General features: G+C 42.8%; 2 protein-coding genes across 2 annotated transcripts; one reads left to right on the forward strand and one right to left on the reverse strand.

Annotated features, from left to right (window-relative positions):
* Positions 1-420: 420 nt before the first annotated feature.
* On the forward strand, positions 421-10,761 carry ccdc191 (coiled-coil domain containing 191; the record flags this gene model as incomplete). Its single annotated transcript, XM_083936457.1, has 17 exons — positions 421-495; positions 1,104-1,142; positions 1,360-1,495; positions 1,622-1,774; positions 2,912-3,090; positions 3,220-3,443; positions 4,249-4,393; positions 4,499-4,689; positions 4,826-5,063; positions 5,732-6,147; positions 6,354-6,445; positions 6,782-6,864; positions 7,023-7,124; positions 7,237-7,380; positions 8,861-9,013; positions 9,276-9,430; positions 10,604-10,761. The coding sequence occupies 17 exons, from the start codon at positions 421-423 to the stop codon at positions 10,743-10,745; spliced, it is 2,667 nt and encodes an 888-aa protein (XP_083792583.1). The 3' UTR covers positions 10,746-10,761.
* A 96-nt stretch (positions 10,762-10,857) lies between these two features.
* On the reverse strand, positions 10,858-17,096 carry zdhhc23b (zDHHC palmitoyltransferase 23b). Its single transcript, XM_083936459.1, has 5 exons — positions 16,831-17,096; positions 14,640-14,794; positions 13,161-13,850; positions 12,562-12,729; positions 10,858-11,944 (listed from the first exon to the last, which is right to left on the reverse strand). The coding sequence occupies exons 2-5, from the start codon at positions 14,774-14,776 to the stop codon at positions 11,671-11,673; spliced, it is 1,269 nt and encodes a 422-aa protein (XP_083792585.1). The 5' UTR covers positions 14,777-14,794; positions 16,831-17,096; the 3' UTR covers positions 10,858-11,670.
* Positions 17,097-17,481: the final 385 nt, after the last annotated feature.

A 17,481-nucleotide genomic window follows, 5' to 3' on the forward strand; every position in this document is an offset into this window, starting at 1 on the left:
ATATCAAAACACGGATTTGTTGCGCTGTACTTCATGAAGAAACTTTAAATAATAAGTCTTAGTGCATTTCTTTAATTTACTTTGAAGTTTTATTATATTGTAAACACAAATTAGGCTGATTTAGAAGTCAGCAGCGTTGCTATGGTTACCAATAACCATAAACAAAGTGTATTGGGCCATGTAGTCCTAAAATGCTTCGTTTACGAGACGTGTAGCCTAGAAAAAAATGTAAATTGACTACATTACCCAGAATCGTATGCGATCAAATCGATGGTAGTTATGTTTACATTACAGTCTTGGGCTGTGCGAGGGCTCTTTGGGGCGACTTTGAAAACGTTTTGTTGATATAAAGAAGAAGGCTTTGGTGTCTGTTGGTCTTATATTATAGTAGCAGAGGTTAATGCCTGTACCAAACAGATTATGACATTCCCAGGTCACAATCCTCACCTGTTTAGGTGGAGGAGGAACCACAAGAGTACAGTATCTGCAGAAAAGGTAAGTCTGGATTCATTCAATGAGAGGTGTTAGAGCTTCTACTTCTAATTGGAAAGAAATGAATTGAACTCTGGCTGCCTATATCTAGATACCACATTCAAGCTCACTTTCTCATACATAAAATATTTTCTTTCCATGTATAATATTATATTAGACCCTTTCCCTGGGATTATTAAATCCCCTGCAGAGATAAAACATAATTGCAAAACTGGTCCTATCGAATTTATGAATGAAGAAGCCGTCTTAATACTATGGATGAATGCATGGCTCATGTGAGAGGACGGCTTAGAAATGTCATACAGATGGCCTTTCTCAGATAGTCACGTCAGCAGCCTCATAAGTCTGCTGCCTGAGACAGGGATACCTGAATCACTGCCAGGAAAGCACAGACTTTTCAACGTCTTGGAAATGATTTTTTAAGTAATCTGCTGATTCAAGGCAGTGGATAAGCTTTTCCTGTGAAATAATCCGCAGACATTGACTCAGCCCTCAATTTGTGCACTTCACCCACAGGTGTCTGCAAGTTTGGCTGGTTATTTTTCACGGGCTCTGTATCTCTTGCAAACAGTATCAGCTTACACTTGAAATTATTCTTCTTTCAAAACCAGATGCAAGTGAAGAATGGCGATATCGATCAGTGGAGGAAGGTGAGAAGAATACGTGTAGTTGCAGCTATGTTTGCATATTTTCATGGTGCATGTTTTTGTAGCAACTGAATTCCTTTGGGTATTGGACTGCTGTTGGACTAAACAAAATATTTGAAGCCGCCCCCTTTGACTGAGAAGCAATAACTAAGCAACTGAATGATCATCAGATTAACTATAACAAAAATATTCATTATTTTGTCTATTTCCTTGTCATCAGCGTGTGGAGGCAGCTTCTGAGTTTGCTGTATCTGAAGTCTTCTCCCACAAGAAGTCTCATTCACGAACCAACAGCCAAGCCGTACCACTGCAAAGCTCTGACCAGTTAAGAGATCACGATGATGCCTACAGTGAAGGTAGGTCAGCCCATGAAAAATGATAGTGGGGTCTCTAGAGAAGTGTTACCTATAGACACTTATAGAGCTGAGCCTGGGCAGCAGCTGCAGGCCGAACAATGATACTTTGGTGGTTGTTTCTTGCAGCCCAGGCTCTTCTTGGTGATTGGCTAAGCAGTAAGCTGCGGCTGGAGCTGGAGCTGGAGGAGGGAGATGACTTGATGTGCTCCGATGAGAGGAGAAGCCCTGCTGCACTGGATAGCACTCAGCCCACCGCCCTTAACTACAGTAACTTTGATGGTATTAAGCAATGATGAAAACTTTTAACTTATCCAACTAGCTCGAGCCTCTTTATTTGAATTAATCAAGACCAGTTCAATTTCCCTGTCCATAATACAACTGGTAAATAATAGGACTGATGAATTTTATCTAGAGTTTGTAGTTAAATACAGAACACATTTAAAGGCATAGTTCAGCACAAAGGAAGATTTAGTCATTATCATGTAACCCTGATTCTAAACTGCACGACTATCAGCACTGAGACTGACCTATGAATTAAACCCCATTGGTCAATCTCAGCTTTCTGTCAACCCAGGTCACATTGATGGAGACAGTTTTCTCATTTTAGTTTTTGAGGTGAACAATTCTCTCTCTGTGTGTGTGTGTGTGTGTGTGTGTGTGTGTGTGTGTGTGTGTGTGTGTGTGTGTGTGTGTGTGTGTGTGTGTGTGTGTGTGTGTGTGTGTGTGTGTGTGTGTGTGTGTGTGTGTGTGTGTGTGTGTGTGTGTGTGTGTGTGTGTGTGTGTGTGTGTGTGTGTGTGTGTGTGTGTGTGTGTGTGTGTGTGTGTGTGTGTCCTTTTTTATTATATTTTATTATTATAACTTTTTTATTCCATTATTTAGTGTGCCTTATTTATTATTCCTATGAAATGTATTGTTGTTTTGTTTTATTTAATTTTTATGCTTTTGGCAACATAGTCTTTGTGACATTCATGCCAATAAAGCTGAATTGAATTAAATTGTTTAGACCTTTTCAATGGAATTCCATTGCTAGGCAACAGCCTTAGTCCTTGGTAACTTCCTGTCCGCTGATGTCATTCACATTCACTGCAACAGGAAACAAACTAGGACTGTTTTGGAATGTTTATGTTTACATCTTTAAAAAGGTCCATAGGCACAGTATGTAAACACTACCATCTCATATACTCAGGTGACATTATGAGTCACAGATCACACCAGCACATTTTAACCTATTAACAACAAATTATGTCATCTATAGTGACCATTTTATACTAAGCGTATCATTTGTTTGTTTGATTGATTTCCTAGTTTGTATGCACTCAGTGATGTGAGTTTGTTAGACTTGTTGTGAGATGTTAAATTTGCTTTATTTTACTTGTGATAAAAATGATTTTTTTTTCACACTTACTTGTTGAAAGATCTGTACAACTGCCTGGCCGAGGAGGAAGAGCACAGTGCTGTTAACAGCTTTCTACAGGACCTGATGGAGCAAGAGGTGTTGGACTCTGGGGTGATGGAGGAACTGGCGCTGGATGTTGGACAAACAAGGAAGAAGTTCAGAAATCCGATTGTTACCATGGAAGCGCGCCACCTACAGGTATGTGACCAAAGATAAGAGACATGAATGCTTTGGTAAACTGTCAACGTGAGTAGAATCAGCCGGAACGACGAGCACCCGACTTGTGTTCTCAAGTGCCTCCCTAATTGCTACTGATTGCCACTGAAGGTGCGTGAGAACAGAGCCCGGCGGGAGGCTGAGAAACAGAAGCAACAGATTGAGAGGGAGGCTCGGCGGGGTGCCAGAGAGGAGGCGAAGAGGAGGGAACAAGAGGAGGAGATGAGGAAGACGCAGCAGGCACGTAGGCAAGAGGAGATGGTGCAGCAAGAGATGGTGAGACTGCGACGCCAGATGGAGGAGAGGAGAGTACTGGAACAGCTGGTTCGACAGAGGTACGGTATCCACAGCAACCACTGGCCCGTGATGAGGTGCTTGTCGCCATATCTGAAATGACCCGCTGTCTCCTGATTGCGTCGCACATGATCTGGTTTCTTTCCCCTTCCTATGGTGGATTGAATGGATTAACAGTCACCTATTGAGAAATAAGTCTGCTGTGTTATTTCTTACAAAGTGTGACCCAGCAAAGGCTTTCCTTTGTCACAACTGTAATAACCGAACATCATTTGTTAAATGCAATAAATGGCTGTCACCTTGCGGATGTATGAAAATGAGACCACTATATACTGTGTAATGATGCTGCTAAGAATGTTATTAATTAGACACTTTTTTGTTTAGAGAAAGGTTGAATGGGAAATTATAACACTAAGTACTTCAGGACTAAAAACAGAACCCTCTTGGAGAAAAAATGGGAGAGGAGGAGTAAGGGCTTGGGAACAATGGATTACAGTGACTTACAAAGTGACTGTGAATGACATTGGTGCCCATTTTAAGGTTCATACTTATTATGTTCTGGGTTTCTACTAGAACATATTTACATGCTTTAATTTTTTAAAAAACATTATTTTTCTCAGTCTGAATATACCTGGATTCACCGTCTGTCTGAAACACTCTGTCTCTTTAAGCCCCCCTCCTGAAGCCCAGTCTGCTTTGATCGGTCAGTATTTCTCGTTTTCCACAAATGCGCTCTCGGTGTCCCTGCACAGTCTTTGCAGCCGGGGAATGACTGTGGCTTTCTACCCATTATTGTGACATCACGGCTGTACAGAAGTCCTGACGGCTTGTATGGTTATTTCACAGGGCAAGGGAGCGAGTGGAAGGGAAAAGGGCAGCCAGAAGCCTCCACTCAGCTCCTCCACTTCCCACAAAACAGCAGCCACAGGACACAAAGCGACTTTATGAAAAACAGAAATGTCAAACCATGGTGCACATGGATAATCTCAAGGTTGGTACCTGTATAGTGGATGTACTTGCCAGGTGGAACAGCAGATTTATCCATATGTAAATTCTCTAACTTGTGGGCCCGCATGCATTTATGCACATGTTTTAGTGTCTGCAGAGGCATTTCTCTGGATGGTATTCGGTGGTGTTGGACCGAAGGATACGTTTAGGTAAGGCCATGGCCCTGTGTGACTGGAAGCGGCAGCTGAGAGCCTGGCGAGCCTGGCGGGCAGTGGTGTGGGCAGAACAACATCAGAGAGAGGTGGCACGAACAGAGGAGGATCTACGAGCTGAAAACAGGCAAGAACTTCAAAGAAATAACAATAACCAATCACTGAATAAATTCTGCCATATACCTCTAATCACGCAATATATAGTAAATCATAACCTATATAATTGAGTATTAAAATGCAATCACATATGTTCCCTCCTCCAGACGATGCAAGCTGGCTGTGGAGAGTGACCAAAGGCGGTTGCTAAGGCGATGTCTGAATGAGTGGAAGCTATGGTGTCGGATGGAGAAGGAACAACGAGAGCTTTTGGCCCAGCAGCAGGAGACCCGGCGCAAGATGGCTGCCTTAATCAATGCCGCATCAACAGGCAAACTCTGGGCCGCAGAAACCCCAATTTATCAGCCAATTACTGCCCCCCCTGAGGCGTCCGACCAACCGGAGACAACTGTGAGGGTGAGAGGTGCACTCAGAAATCTTGCAACAATGCACAGAGATTCATTCAGATGTTGATGCTCCCCGCTGAAAACAACCTGACAAATCACATTTTCTTTACACACCCAGTGAAATTATGACTAAAATATCAGCCCTTATACTTGGCAGGTAAAGCTAAAGGCTAAAATTACTGAGGCACTAAATCCGTTTGGGACTTAAATTGAATAAATGTTTTTTCAATTATCTTCCTGTATGGGTGCATGGTATGACCTGAACCTTCCTCTATAAGTCAATGGGGAGGAAAATTTTTCCTGCTGAAATATTCACAACTCTGGATTGTGAGAGCAAAGAGAGATGAGCAGTGTATAAATAGGGGGCGGGAAGGCATAGAGCAGATGGAAACAAAGCTATAGAGAAATAAGAAGTGCAGGATAGTAGATCAGAGCTCAAGGGATAGAAAAAAATAGAACAGGAGATTGTTGGGGTGGCTGGAGTTCATGGTGGAGTGGACAATAACGAGGCAGGCACCTGCTGCTTATATATCAGTAACTCAGTAAAGATGAAATCTCTCTGAGATACTGTATTTATATGATCCCCCTTAAGCTTTTTGCTGAACTTTACGCAAGGGTGGAATTTTTTTTCTTCATATATCTTCATATCTGTTCCCTTCTCTGCAGAGAGAGCACCACAGGTCAAGCCCTTTAGCCTTTAACGCCTCTGCTGTACATCAGAATAAAGCCCCCGTGGGTGCTGTGGAATGGCCCACTCGGGCATGGCAGGTGACCCGACGACATGCGGCGCCGACTGCTGCTGACCTCCATGAGGCGGAGAGGAGAGGTGAGGGCGGCGGCAGCAGCTTTACGTCTTCAAAAAGGGCAGCGTCGCCGGGCAGCAGGTTTGATAATAGACACACCGTCCAGCAGCAGATCATCACACAGCAGAGGAGGCTGTTAAAGGAGCAGCAGGAGCAGATTGCACGGCTGAAGGAGGATCAGAGCGTGATGGGGTCGGAGCTGGAGATGAAGAAAGCCACACAACTCACACAGCTGTTAAATAGACCAAAGAGCTGCAACTTTGACCGCACAGATCAGAGGTAGGCTCAACTTTGAACATAGTTTTCATGAGTAATGGCAAAAAGTCATGCCCTTCGCCTCCCACTATTATTATTAATTTACAGATGTATGGAAAGTCTGACACATGATATTTGAGTTTCCCTTAAGTCAATACCTGTCTGAAAAAGGATCAGATGTGAATGTGTTGACGCTAATGGCTTTTTGGCTGCAATTGTGTCTGTTGCAGGGCACCGAGTGTTACTGGAGAACCTGACAGCCTCTGTGTACCTCTGAAGAAAACTGTCACCTCCCAGACATGCCCCCATCCATTAATCACAAGTCAGTCTGCAAGATCCTTCAATCAGAGAGCTTAAAAGCACCTACACCACATACACAAGGTCACATATAAACATACAGTATATTTTTATGAATATAGAATGATGTCGCTCTTTTGTCAAAAAAATTGCACAACCCTGGATCACACATATCAAAATGTCAAATTTGCATATAAAAGCATATAGGTCTATTTTCCTACAGCAGTAGTACTCATGTTCAGAATATGAAGGGTGAAACATACTGTACATATCCAAGTATCCACATATCCACTGCTGAGACTCAGCTGTACCACAGAGTAATTACCTTGTGCTGAACTCACCCGTCTCCCTCTCTTTATAGGAATGGAGGCCCGTTCACATCAACGCGCAGAGCGAAGGAAGGAAATCGAGAAACTCAAGAGAAAGAAGGAAGAGGAAAAACTGGTAAGAGATTGAGGATTTGTTTTTTTTCTGTACCACCAAACTGTTTTGTTCTAAGAGCAACAAGTTGTAATTGTCTGAAACCATATACTGTATATAGTATATATATATATATATATATATATACATATTAAATACACACATTTTATTGAACTTTTCAGGCTGAGATGAAAGCCACTGAAGAGCAGAAACAGAGGGAGGCACAGGAGGAGAAATGCAAAGCAGCCGAAAGGAAGAGGGAGGAGAAAAGGCGAGAAAAAGAGGTTAGATTAATATTTTATTGACTTTCCCCTACAACATGAGTCAACTCTGAGTGCCATAGCAGGACTGTATTCAAGACTTGCCGCGGAATATTACTTTCTGTATTGTGTGCAGAAGCAAGAGGAAAATCAGAGGCAACTGAAAAGGCAACAGGAGCTCCGGGAGCTGGCCCGTCAACACTACCACAGAAACTTGCTGCTCCGGCGAGGCTTGGCGCCATGGAAACGGCTCATTCAGCTAAGACAAGCCAACATAGAGGTGAATCACTGGTTTCGTCCATTTCAGCCCGTACTGTCAGTCAGTATGCCCTCAGTCCTTCAACTCACCATTTTACGAACCCAGGAGGTTGTTTTTCATTCTGGCCTTGGCTTTACATTTTGAAATCCTACTTGAACAGGAAGCTGTGCAAGGAGTGCCTTAGGCTTTTCATTATCACACCTAGAATTACAATAAGAAAAGGGAAGTTTTGACATACAAGGGTAAATCCAAGTCCAGGTACACAGCATGGATTTGAATAATAATAGGCCTCCCTGATTACATTCGTGCCTCCGCAGAGTCCTGCTTGTGCTTCTGCGCTCTGACTTGAGGCAGTCGCTTCGAAGCAATGTGCGTCTATGAAAGGCTTTTTTAGAATTTAAGTCTTTACAAATGGCTGGATGGTTTTTATGGCTCACAGACTGCTGGTGGACATAAACGCTGCCCAATTTCCCTGTATTTTAAAGTTGTGTTAGTCATTTTATTCCATCTGACAAAGATTATAAAGACTAATCTCTCTTTAATTTTAGCCATTCAAAGAGGATTATACATGTTTTTTTTAATCTTGTCACTGGCCTATCAAAAATGCTTTTTTTTACCAATCGTATAAATAACTTCTTTAAAATTCCATGAGTAGAATGCTTGTCTTTTCATCTATTTCTCTTTTGTATCTTGACTGATTTATGTATTCATTAATATTTATTCTAGGTTTATTATTCCTCTTTCTACCCTCGGACCACTAGGATCCTAAATAAGGACACTGCCTTAGACTGCCCCATCATACGGATATATGTATTATTATTACCCTTTTAATGCACACATCAAAGGAACTGGCTGGATTACATTTAGCTAGAATTGTATTTTATATGATTTGATGTAACAAATGGATTTTTAGTTGTTGTATGAATATCCGTGCATTGGTACTGTGTTTCTCCTTCTTGTGAAGGACTTTATTAAGGACTCTGAAAATCAAATTTCTAAAGCTAGTTATGAATATTAAAATTAAGTATCACCAGACGCACGCTGAGTATCCACAGGCAGCCCGTTTTAACACATTTAATGGACTGGGCAATGAGTATACTGCTTTGGTAAAAATACTCACTCCGAAGCTAAAATTAACGCTCCAAGCCAAAAGCAAAGCTATGAAACTCACACAAACTCACCACCCAGTAACACACTTGTACGCTTGGACACACACACACACTCAACAAGGTAGAGGGAAAATCTCCAAACAAAAGCATGTGACATCTTGACAGTATCATCATGTTTATCTTCAAAGTGTTCCTCGCAGCATCACACTAAATTTCGTGCGTACACGAGTTTCACAGCTAGACAAAAACCCCTCTTTGTTAAATGTGAGATGAAGTCAAAGACAAGCGCTTTATTCTTTGATAGCACTCCATTGTTTCAACCTGGCACGTATAATTGAGTTTGGATGAATTCATCAGCGCGCATCAACACTTTTTCTTTTCAATCCCGCCAGTTGGCCGAGAGTCATCACAATCTCGTCCTGCTGAGGCGGTGCACACTAGGCTGGCAGCAATCAACAAGAGAGTCCCTGTCTGAGAAAGAAGCTTCTGCTGACCAACTGCACCAACACTTTTTGCTTCGGAGGAGCTTAAGCTGCTGGAAAAGAGTGTGTATACGCCTGCACACACACACAAACACAGTTACTCAATCAGGGTTGCGGTCTCTCCATCTTCTTCCAGTGACTTAGAGCAACCCCTTTTCCTAATCTCCTCCCCTACCTGCACTCAATCATGTTTTCAATTGCTTTCTTGTTTAAGCCGGTGCCATCCTCATCACTTTCACTTCCTGAGTAACTTGCAGTTGTTGTTTCGTTCGGGGTTTTACTGCTAAAAGATGGGTTGAATAAGAGTGAGTGTTGTCTGCTTCAGCTAAAAGACTGGCGGATGATTCAGGAGGAGAGAGCCAAGCGTTTCTATCGCGTTCGAACTCTGAGGAGGTTTCTGCTGGCACTGCTGGACCATGTGACCCAGGAGAGGTTGGTGGAGTGGCACCATCAGGAGCTGGCTCAGGAGCACAATAACAGGTCTGCTACCCGTGACTTTCCCATATGTTCTCAACACTTCCCAACTAACAAGGTGTCAAATTACATTTAACAGCTTATTTAATTACGAGTTGAAACAAGCAGTTTGGTTATAGTACACTGGAAAACCACAATACCTTAAATTTGTATCAAATAAACATTTATTTGAGGCTTATACTATAGTTTAAGAGTTTCCAGATTTACTTGCAATAAAACTGCAGAATAATTATAAAGATAACCTGCTGGTACATGCATCTTGAAATATAAAACATGAGAACTTTTGCAGTGTATTGTCTTTTCCAATGTCAACTGCCTATCCATTAGATTAACAACACCATCTCCTCAACTGTAGTGAAGACAAATCTTCTGAAAAATTGACAAATTTGAGTCCTTTGTGGTGTTTTCCTGCTCGAGTAGAGACTTCAATATGGTTAAACTAGTTGGCAGACTATAGTGTTTATAGTCTGATTGGTCTCCATTCACATTTTCTGCAATAATACTTTTCTTCTAATGACTTCTAATAGTTGTGGGGACCTTTTACAAATGCGCTGGAGGAAAAGTCCAAAGACCATCGAAGTTATTAGGATTAATCCTTTTGGAATCACAAATGTTAATTGTGCCAATCTATTTTGTAGATGTTGAAATAACTCACTGAGTGGACACTGCTGATGGCACTAGAGGAGGAGTCAGGGGATCACTGAAGATTCATCCTCTGAGCACTATAGATATGTAAATCAAATGTGATGGCAATCCACCCATAGTTTCAGTCTGAACCAAAGTGATGCACAACACTGCCACACCACTCGAATGGCTAAAAGAAAGTCTGTACTTTCCTAATTTGCATTTAAATAGTTTTGCTAAATTGCTTCCTTCAAATTAAATAAGCAAAAACATGTTAGTTTTAATTATGTTTAACAACAGAATTATTATGAGGTCTTATGTCTCCTATTGTGAACAAAATTAATGATTTCTGTAGCAGTAGTCTAACTCAAGATGTGGCAAGCTAAATGGCCATAGCCTATAGGTGAATTCCTACCGGCTGCCACTGTCAATAAGCCCCCAGTGACATCAAGTGAAAACTCATTAGGTGTTGTCAACCCAGAAGTCCCTATAATTCAGTTTGGTATTGCTCACTTGCTCTGTTTCCATCTGTCTCTCCATCTGCCTGCACTTCAGACGGGTGCTACAGAGATGTTTGCTGGCCTGGAGGCAACTTCCCGGTCTGTTGCGCAAGGAAAGAGTGAGGGAGGTGCGGCGGGAGAAGCTGGGACGGAGAGTGACTGAGGTTCTGCCTGATTTCTGCTCTCATCCACTGTAGGGCCTCTGGGAGAAACCGACACTTAAGGAAACAAACTGCACACAAACGCAGCAATAAATCTGCAGAGGGGACACACGTACACACACACAAAATGAATACACATGCACCTTTGTCACAATAATTTAATAAAAATAAATACAACACACACAACTGGAGCAATACATTGTCAAGGACAGTGGAAAGCTAACCTCAAGGTGTGATTAATGTGCATTGGTTTATTTGCTTTTAATCCATTCAGAAACACTTTGAACTCGCTTAAAGTAATAACAGTACTTACTTGTATATTCATTACTATCCAATCATTCATCAGGTTTTATGCAATGCGGAGCTGTAGAACTTTACTTAGTCTGATCATGTGTATCAATATCCAAGTACCCTCCTTTGTGAACACTGCAGATAAGTGTTAGTGGAGGATAAAGTGTGCACAGAGTCCACCCTTGAAAAGATGTTCAGAACCATGTTTTGTGCACCACTGACCCTGAAATGTCCCTGCAAGGATCATCAACAGATTACTCATTCTCACATTTTTCTTGTATTCCAACCCACAGCAAGGCCCTAGAACGTAGAGGAGACATAAAGACCATGTTGAAGTCCAGGGAAGACAGTTAGTGTAAAGGAAACGGTGATATTTGTTTGTCCTTGAAACTGATGAGAAGTGGCAAGAGCTTAAAAGGTCAGTGTGAGTGGATACAGCTGCATAGGAGGCGATGCCAGTATTGTATCGAAATTTGCAGTTGTTATCGCTGAGAGTCAAAGTCAGGGAAACTCAATAACCGCAGTAACCCAGTGATAAAGGTCATGTCAACTCTCAGGTTTGCTATAAGCAGAAGATGAAATCAGAGCCATGCTGCCATCCAGTGGACATGAACAAGAGCAGCAACCATAAGTTCCAAACTCAAGTTTTAAAATCAGGGTTAACAGTCTCTTACACAAGATCTGTCGAGACAGGAGAGGATGGATTCAGCTTTCCCCCCATGGTCATGAACTCTGCCCAGTTTTCACAAAAACCTCGAGAGTAGACGCCGGTGTCAACGACGAGTCCCCAGTAGGCGCTGCGGGCGGTTTTGTCTCGCAGGGCTGCTCGTGCCTCACGCTCCGTCACATTGTAGCTGACATTTATGACCTGCACCACCAGCAGGTGGAGGAGCCCACAGGTAACGATACTGCTGTACCATGCACAGGTGAAGCAAAGTGCAGTTCTGAAACACAGACAATGAGAAAAGAATGACGGTAAATGAAAAACACTCATCAGTGCTCTCTGGTGTGCAAACTATGTAATAGTTTCCTAATTATTACAAATGTACTGCATCTTTGGCATTTCTTTGGCTCACGTGTACACTGATGGATGTATCTGTGATTAATGTGAATGAAATGTTAATAAGTCCCTACTTGCATGTATTAACCTGATACATTTTTTTCAATCACTTCTTTTCTCATCTTTACATTTATAATTTCTGTGTGGGTTTTGAAAACATCAGATTTTCTGATCCAAAACTGTATTTTTGACAAACATATATCATCAGAATAATGGAGCTTCAGAATTAGGTGACAGTAACTTTAGAAAGGTGACATATTATAAATATATATATATATATATTTATATATATAATTATAAAGCTTTCCATGTATTTTTCTATTATAAAGCAGTTTGAGGTACTAAATAAAGACTGTGAAATGCACAGAGAAATGCACACAGCCCATATTCAGAAACTGTGCCTTTGAAAGAGCGGTCAGGACGTCTGTCCCATTGTAAATGTTCTAGTAGTAAATTTACCCAGCCTAGAGTGTACAAAGTGTATGTCTTTGCTCTCAGTACCTGTACTGGTTGTAGACCCCCGGGCAGTAGAGCAGGGCGATGAAGAGGTGTTGTTTCGGACACACGCTCTGCAGCACCAGACTGATCCCGTACAAGGACGTCAGCAGGAAGAGGACGAGTGTAAGCAGGAAGCTGCGGTGATTGGTCTGCCCAACACAGCTGTTTATCCTACCCAGGCACCGACAGGAGACGCACAAACACACATGTACACAGGCAGACAAAAAAAAAAATCCGTACTGAGACCCAGGGTTACACTACACACATGCAGGACCACACACTTTATATACTGTAAGTGTAGGAGTGGATTATAGCAAGGGTCTGTTAACTTGTAGATATAGTTAACATGCAAATGCAATGTTGGCTCCACACAGTAGGCGTGAAGAAAAACACTCATTCAGAGCTGATACATATCAAGGAAAGAATGACAGTCACTTAACATTGGTTTGAACATTAAACGTACTTTTCTTTTTAATTTATTGAATAGTTTGTGAAGAAAAGACGAGCAAATGACAAACAAGACAACGTCAGTGTTTTAGATGTGAGAAAGTGGAAGAAACAGTAATGACAGGCCGAGTGAGAGACATTTTAATGGAACCCACCAGACACAGTGGTGGTCGAGACGCAGCACGCAGACACCACAGATCCGACAATGTCCCGCCCTCGGGGGCTGCACCACCCTGCACACCGGACACCAGTTCCTCCGGCTGCCGTCCTTCAGCTCCACACCCGCGGGCTCCGACGATCCTGCCCGTTTGGCTACTGTCACCGTCACATCCTGCCACCCTCCGCTGACGGCAGGGTCTCTGTCTGCCAGAGGGCTGTAATATGTCACTGTGCTGTGGACAGCCCCTTGGTTTGGCTGCACAGTACCAGGTTCTCTCCTGGTGTGGACAAGGGCCCCCAGGGTGAGTGTGACCCCGACAGTCACCACCGCTAGTTGGACCGGGCCAACATCCCCGTGGGGAAGCACCTCAGTGATGAACAAGTAGTACATGTACGCCAGAGAGAAGAGGGCCAGGCTGAGGAAGAAGAGTGTCCGTCCTTTCTTGCGGTGGGTAAAATAGTAGTACCACAGCAACAGGCCGGGCAGAGCCGTCAGAGCCACCATGCCCATAAGGAAGTGGAGAGCAGCGAGGTGAAGCAGGAACGGGAGGAGAATAAGCGGCGGGATTACGGACAGGTCCACTTTTCGAGCTCCTCCCCAAAGCCAGGGAACACGAATCCGGTCTGTGACAACTGCAGCCACTTGAGACAGGGAGTCAGCTTTCTGAGTCTCCCTCTTCAGAAACCTGAAAGAGTTTTTTTTTTAAAAAGTGAAATCTCCATCTTCAATTTTTTGATTCAGGTTATTAACAACGTCTCACCTGGCAAAGCCAATAAATAGGCAACACTTCTGCCCATTAACTTGTTTTAAAGAATCCATAGTATCCTTTTTCACACCTGACATTTTAATGTCATAAGCTTGTCATTTTAAACTTTGATACAATACTAATTTATATTTCTTTTGAACTAAATGCCCTGCATGCTCACATACACACTGACAACACATCTCATATGCTGATGTTTAACAAGTTTACCATGTTAAGATATTTTGGTATGTTAGCGTACTGAGGTCAGGTGATCACCAAAGTTAAATTCATGCACAAGTGAGAACTTTGGAGCAGGTAGGATTCATCCTCTGGGGATCATGAATGTACAACATTCCAAGAAAATCCATCAAACAGTTGTTTAGATATTTGAGTTTGGATCAAATTGGTGATCCTACTGACTAACAGACCAACATAGTCATCACCATGAGCAGAGCTAAAAATGTCAATCATTGTCTCAAAATATGAGGATATCCTGTTTTCTGCTGTTTTATATCGTTAATATAAAATATCGGTGGGTTTTGTGCTGTTGACTGGACAAAACAAACAATGTGAAATTGAAAACAGTAATGGGCAACTGTGCTGGGCATATGTTTAATGTTGTCTGACATGTTATAAACTGCCAATTAATCGTTCCATTAAAAGAACAATAGTTCAAAGGTCAGTTAAAATAATCATTAGTTGCAGCCCCAGAAGTTTAATACCGCTCACCTGTCACAGGCGTCATCCAGGTCCTCACAGTCACAGCAGCAGGCTCCAACATGGCTGCGCTCTCCGAGTCTGTTCACGTACTCGCAGCAGCACAAGGTCTCCTCCTCCTCCAGCACTTTGTTGGATCGCTTCTTCATGATGGATAACCTTACAGCCTATCAGATTATTTAAAAAAAAAAAGTTTATTAGGAAAGAAATTAACATTTGTGTCATATATAAAATGAGATTCAGGGAGAAGAAAAGTGGAAGAGAAGAGACACGCAGCAAAAGATTATAATAACTGTAAATACCTCTAAAAGCCTGCTTTGCTGGGATGTCATTTGGACGCAGCAGCTTACCAGATATCTGCATGTGGATTTGGATGGTGGAGCGGTCCCAAACAGATTTTCACCACGCAACTCTGCAAAGCAGACCCTGCTCATTTGACCCTAACCCAGTCCACCACCTACCCTCACATCTGTCACACATCTGTCATGCTTCAATGATTTACAGGAACAGAACTGTCCCCACCACCGCTGCCTGCTGGCTTGTTTAGACGGCACAGATGGATTTGGTCTGAGGTCAGGTGAGGCGATGGGAGCATTTATAACAAATCGCAGATCATCATAGAGAGCAGGACTAGTGGGATTAATCCTTCAGCTCAGGTAAACCTCTCCCTGGGGAGATCTGGCTCTGTTTAACGAGCCTGTTGATAAGCTATAAATCAAAGCATAACACGGTGTTTTATTATTATTATTATTATAAGTCAGCCACACACGAACATGGCAAAAAGGACATCAGGCTAAGGAAAGATCGCCAGCATCTAACAGGTGAGTGCTTCCAGGGAGCCTTGAGGCAAAATCTATAAGGGCCGAAAGAGAAGCTGATCCCAGCTGACATCGGGCATGAGGTGGGTAAACTCTGGCCAGGATGCCAGTCTATCACAGGGCACATAGAGACAAACAGAGACAGACAACCATTCACACACACATTCACACCTACGGGCAAGTTAGAGTCATCAATTAACCTAACACCTGCATGTCTTTGGACTGTGGGTAGAAGCAGGAGAACCTGGAGAAAACCCTCACAGACACGGGGAGAACATGCAACCTCCACACAGGAGGGCCCCAGCCGGGATACAAACCAGGAACCCTCTCGCTGTGAGGCGACAGTGCTGACCACCACTTCACAGTGCTGCCGATAATTAACTTGAAATAAGAGCAATGCAATGAAGCGATGAAGCATCCATCGCGTCCATCTCCTCATCGCGAATCTACAAGTGAAATTTCATATTTGTACATGGCCATTCACATGTGAAATTAGTACCGGAAAGCGACCTTGATGAGACAAAGCAGTAAGAACGTTTGGGCAACGCTCAGCCTGAGTGGCTCAGGTGGTGGTTTACATTCAAAATGGAAACCAAGAAGACTTTACGGTATATTTTGGAGCTGTTAAAGCATGTGGTTTATTGTGAAGGACTGATATGAGGTCCCATTTTGACTACATTGATGTTAATGTGGACGACCAGCAGCAGTTTACGGCGAGGAGATCGGGGTGTCCGACTTGGTCCGAGACTAGCACGCGGCTAGTTCACTGGTAAAGACTCTTGTAAACACAAAGCTAAACTAGGCCGTTAAAACGATATATGGTTACAAAAATAAGAAGTTAGACTTTAGTATTACACTGCTAAATTAACTCAAAACATTACACCATAGTTTATATTTATAGGCTAAACAGAAAGTTGTCTGACTGGTGACACAGTGCCATTATCATAAAATGTTTGACTTACAAGTTTTTTTTAATGTTAATATTCGTATTTTAAGAATAACTAACGTTGTAAATAACTAAAATGTGCACTTTTGAAATAAAAAAATGTTTACATTTTGCAATTTCTTTGTCGGTGTCAGATTATTACGGTTATTCATAAATAGTGATGAACTCTGGGGCGGCGCCCCCCCCCCGCCTGTGAATTTTTGCCCAGGGCCCCAACAGACTCTAGAATCGCCCCTGCAAACACTGTGGCTCAAGACAGCTTGAACATAATGATAAAAGGGATAAAGTTGCTGTGTCTTACACTGAAAGTATCACGCTTTCATACATGTGCTTTTCTGGAGCCATCTTTGTTTAACGTCTCACAAGAGGCGGTTAAACACCGACTGCGGGTCACGGTTGACCCGGAAGAAACACAACAAATGCTAAAACTGTATCATACCTGCGCACTGAGCTGCTACATGCCGATGCTTTGGAGCAAATATCGACTGGTCCTCCCCGGAGCTCCTCGACGGAAGTCTGCCTGCTGGTAACCAACGGCTCTAACGGCTGTCGTAAGCGGTGTAGCTCGTATCTCTACATGGCGCCCGGTGTGCCGCGGAAGTCTCCAGAGTAACAGCAGAGTGGGGTTAAACCAGCTTGGCTTCAAGTCCGGGGTCGAAAGGGATCTTTTCCCCGGGTTTTGTCCGGGTTCGGGTTCGCTGTCGCTGAAGGACAAGTCCCGATGTGTCTCTACCGCTAAAGCAGTCCCTCCTGACGTCAAAGGAGCCGGACTCTCCCCGCCCAGGTTCATACCACCCCACATCTCATGCTTTTAAACCACAGGAGTCTGCATTAAATACGGATTTTACTATTTAAAAAGTCAGATCTAGGTGGTCCTAACACTCTTTATTGTGCTGCATTTCTCCGTCTTTACTTCAGGCTTCTTTGAGGCATGGTTTGCATTGAAAACAGGTTGGAATATTCTCAATTTTAGACTACAAAAGTAAAAAAGTGCATCCTAATTTAAGTAATAGGCTATGTTTGGTGTGAATAATCATAACTCTCAAAGTGAATGTAGTGGAGTTTGAGTAAGCTACAATGTTCCTTTCTG

Source organism: Echiichthys vipera (assembly GCF_963691815.1).
Source record: "Echiichthys vipera genome assembly, chromosome: 21".
Taxonomy (NCBI): domain Eukaryota; kingdom Metazoa; phylum Chordata; class Actinopteri; order Perciformes; family Trachinidae; genus Echiichthys; species Echiichthys vipera.

Excerpts from the sequence above, each read along its gene's own strand:
- zdhhc23b (XM_083936459.1), bottom strand. The coding sequence starts at position 14,776 with ATGAAGAAGCGATCCAACAAAGTGCTGGAGGAGGAGGAGACCTTGTGC. Across the intron at positions 13,851-14,639 it reads CTGGATGACGCCTGTGACAG|GTTTCTGAAGAGGGAGACTC; the intron begins GTGAGCGGTATT and ends AAACTCTTTCAG. Across the intron at positions 12,730-13,160 it reads CTCGACCACCACTGTGTCTG|GATAAACAGCTGTGTTGGGC; the intron begins GTGGGTTCCATT and ends GTGCCTGGGTAG.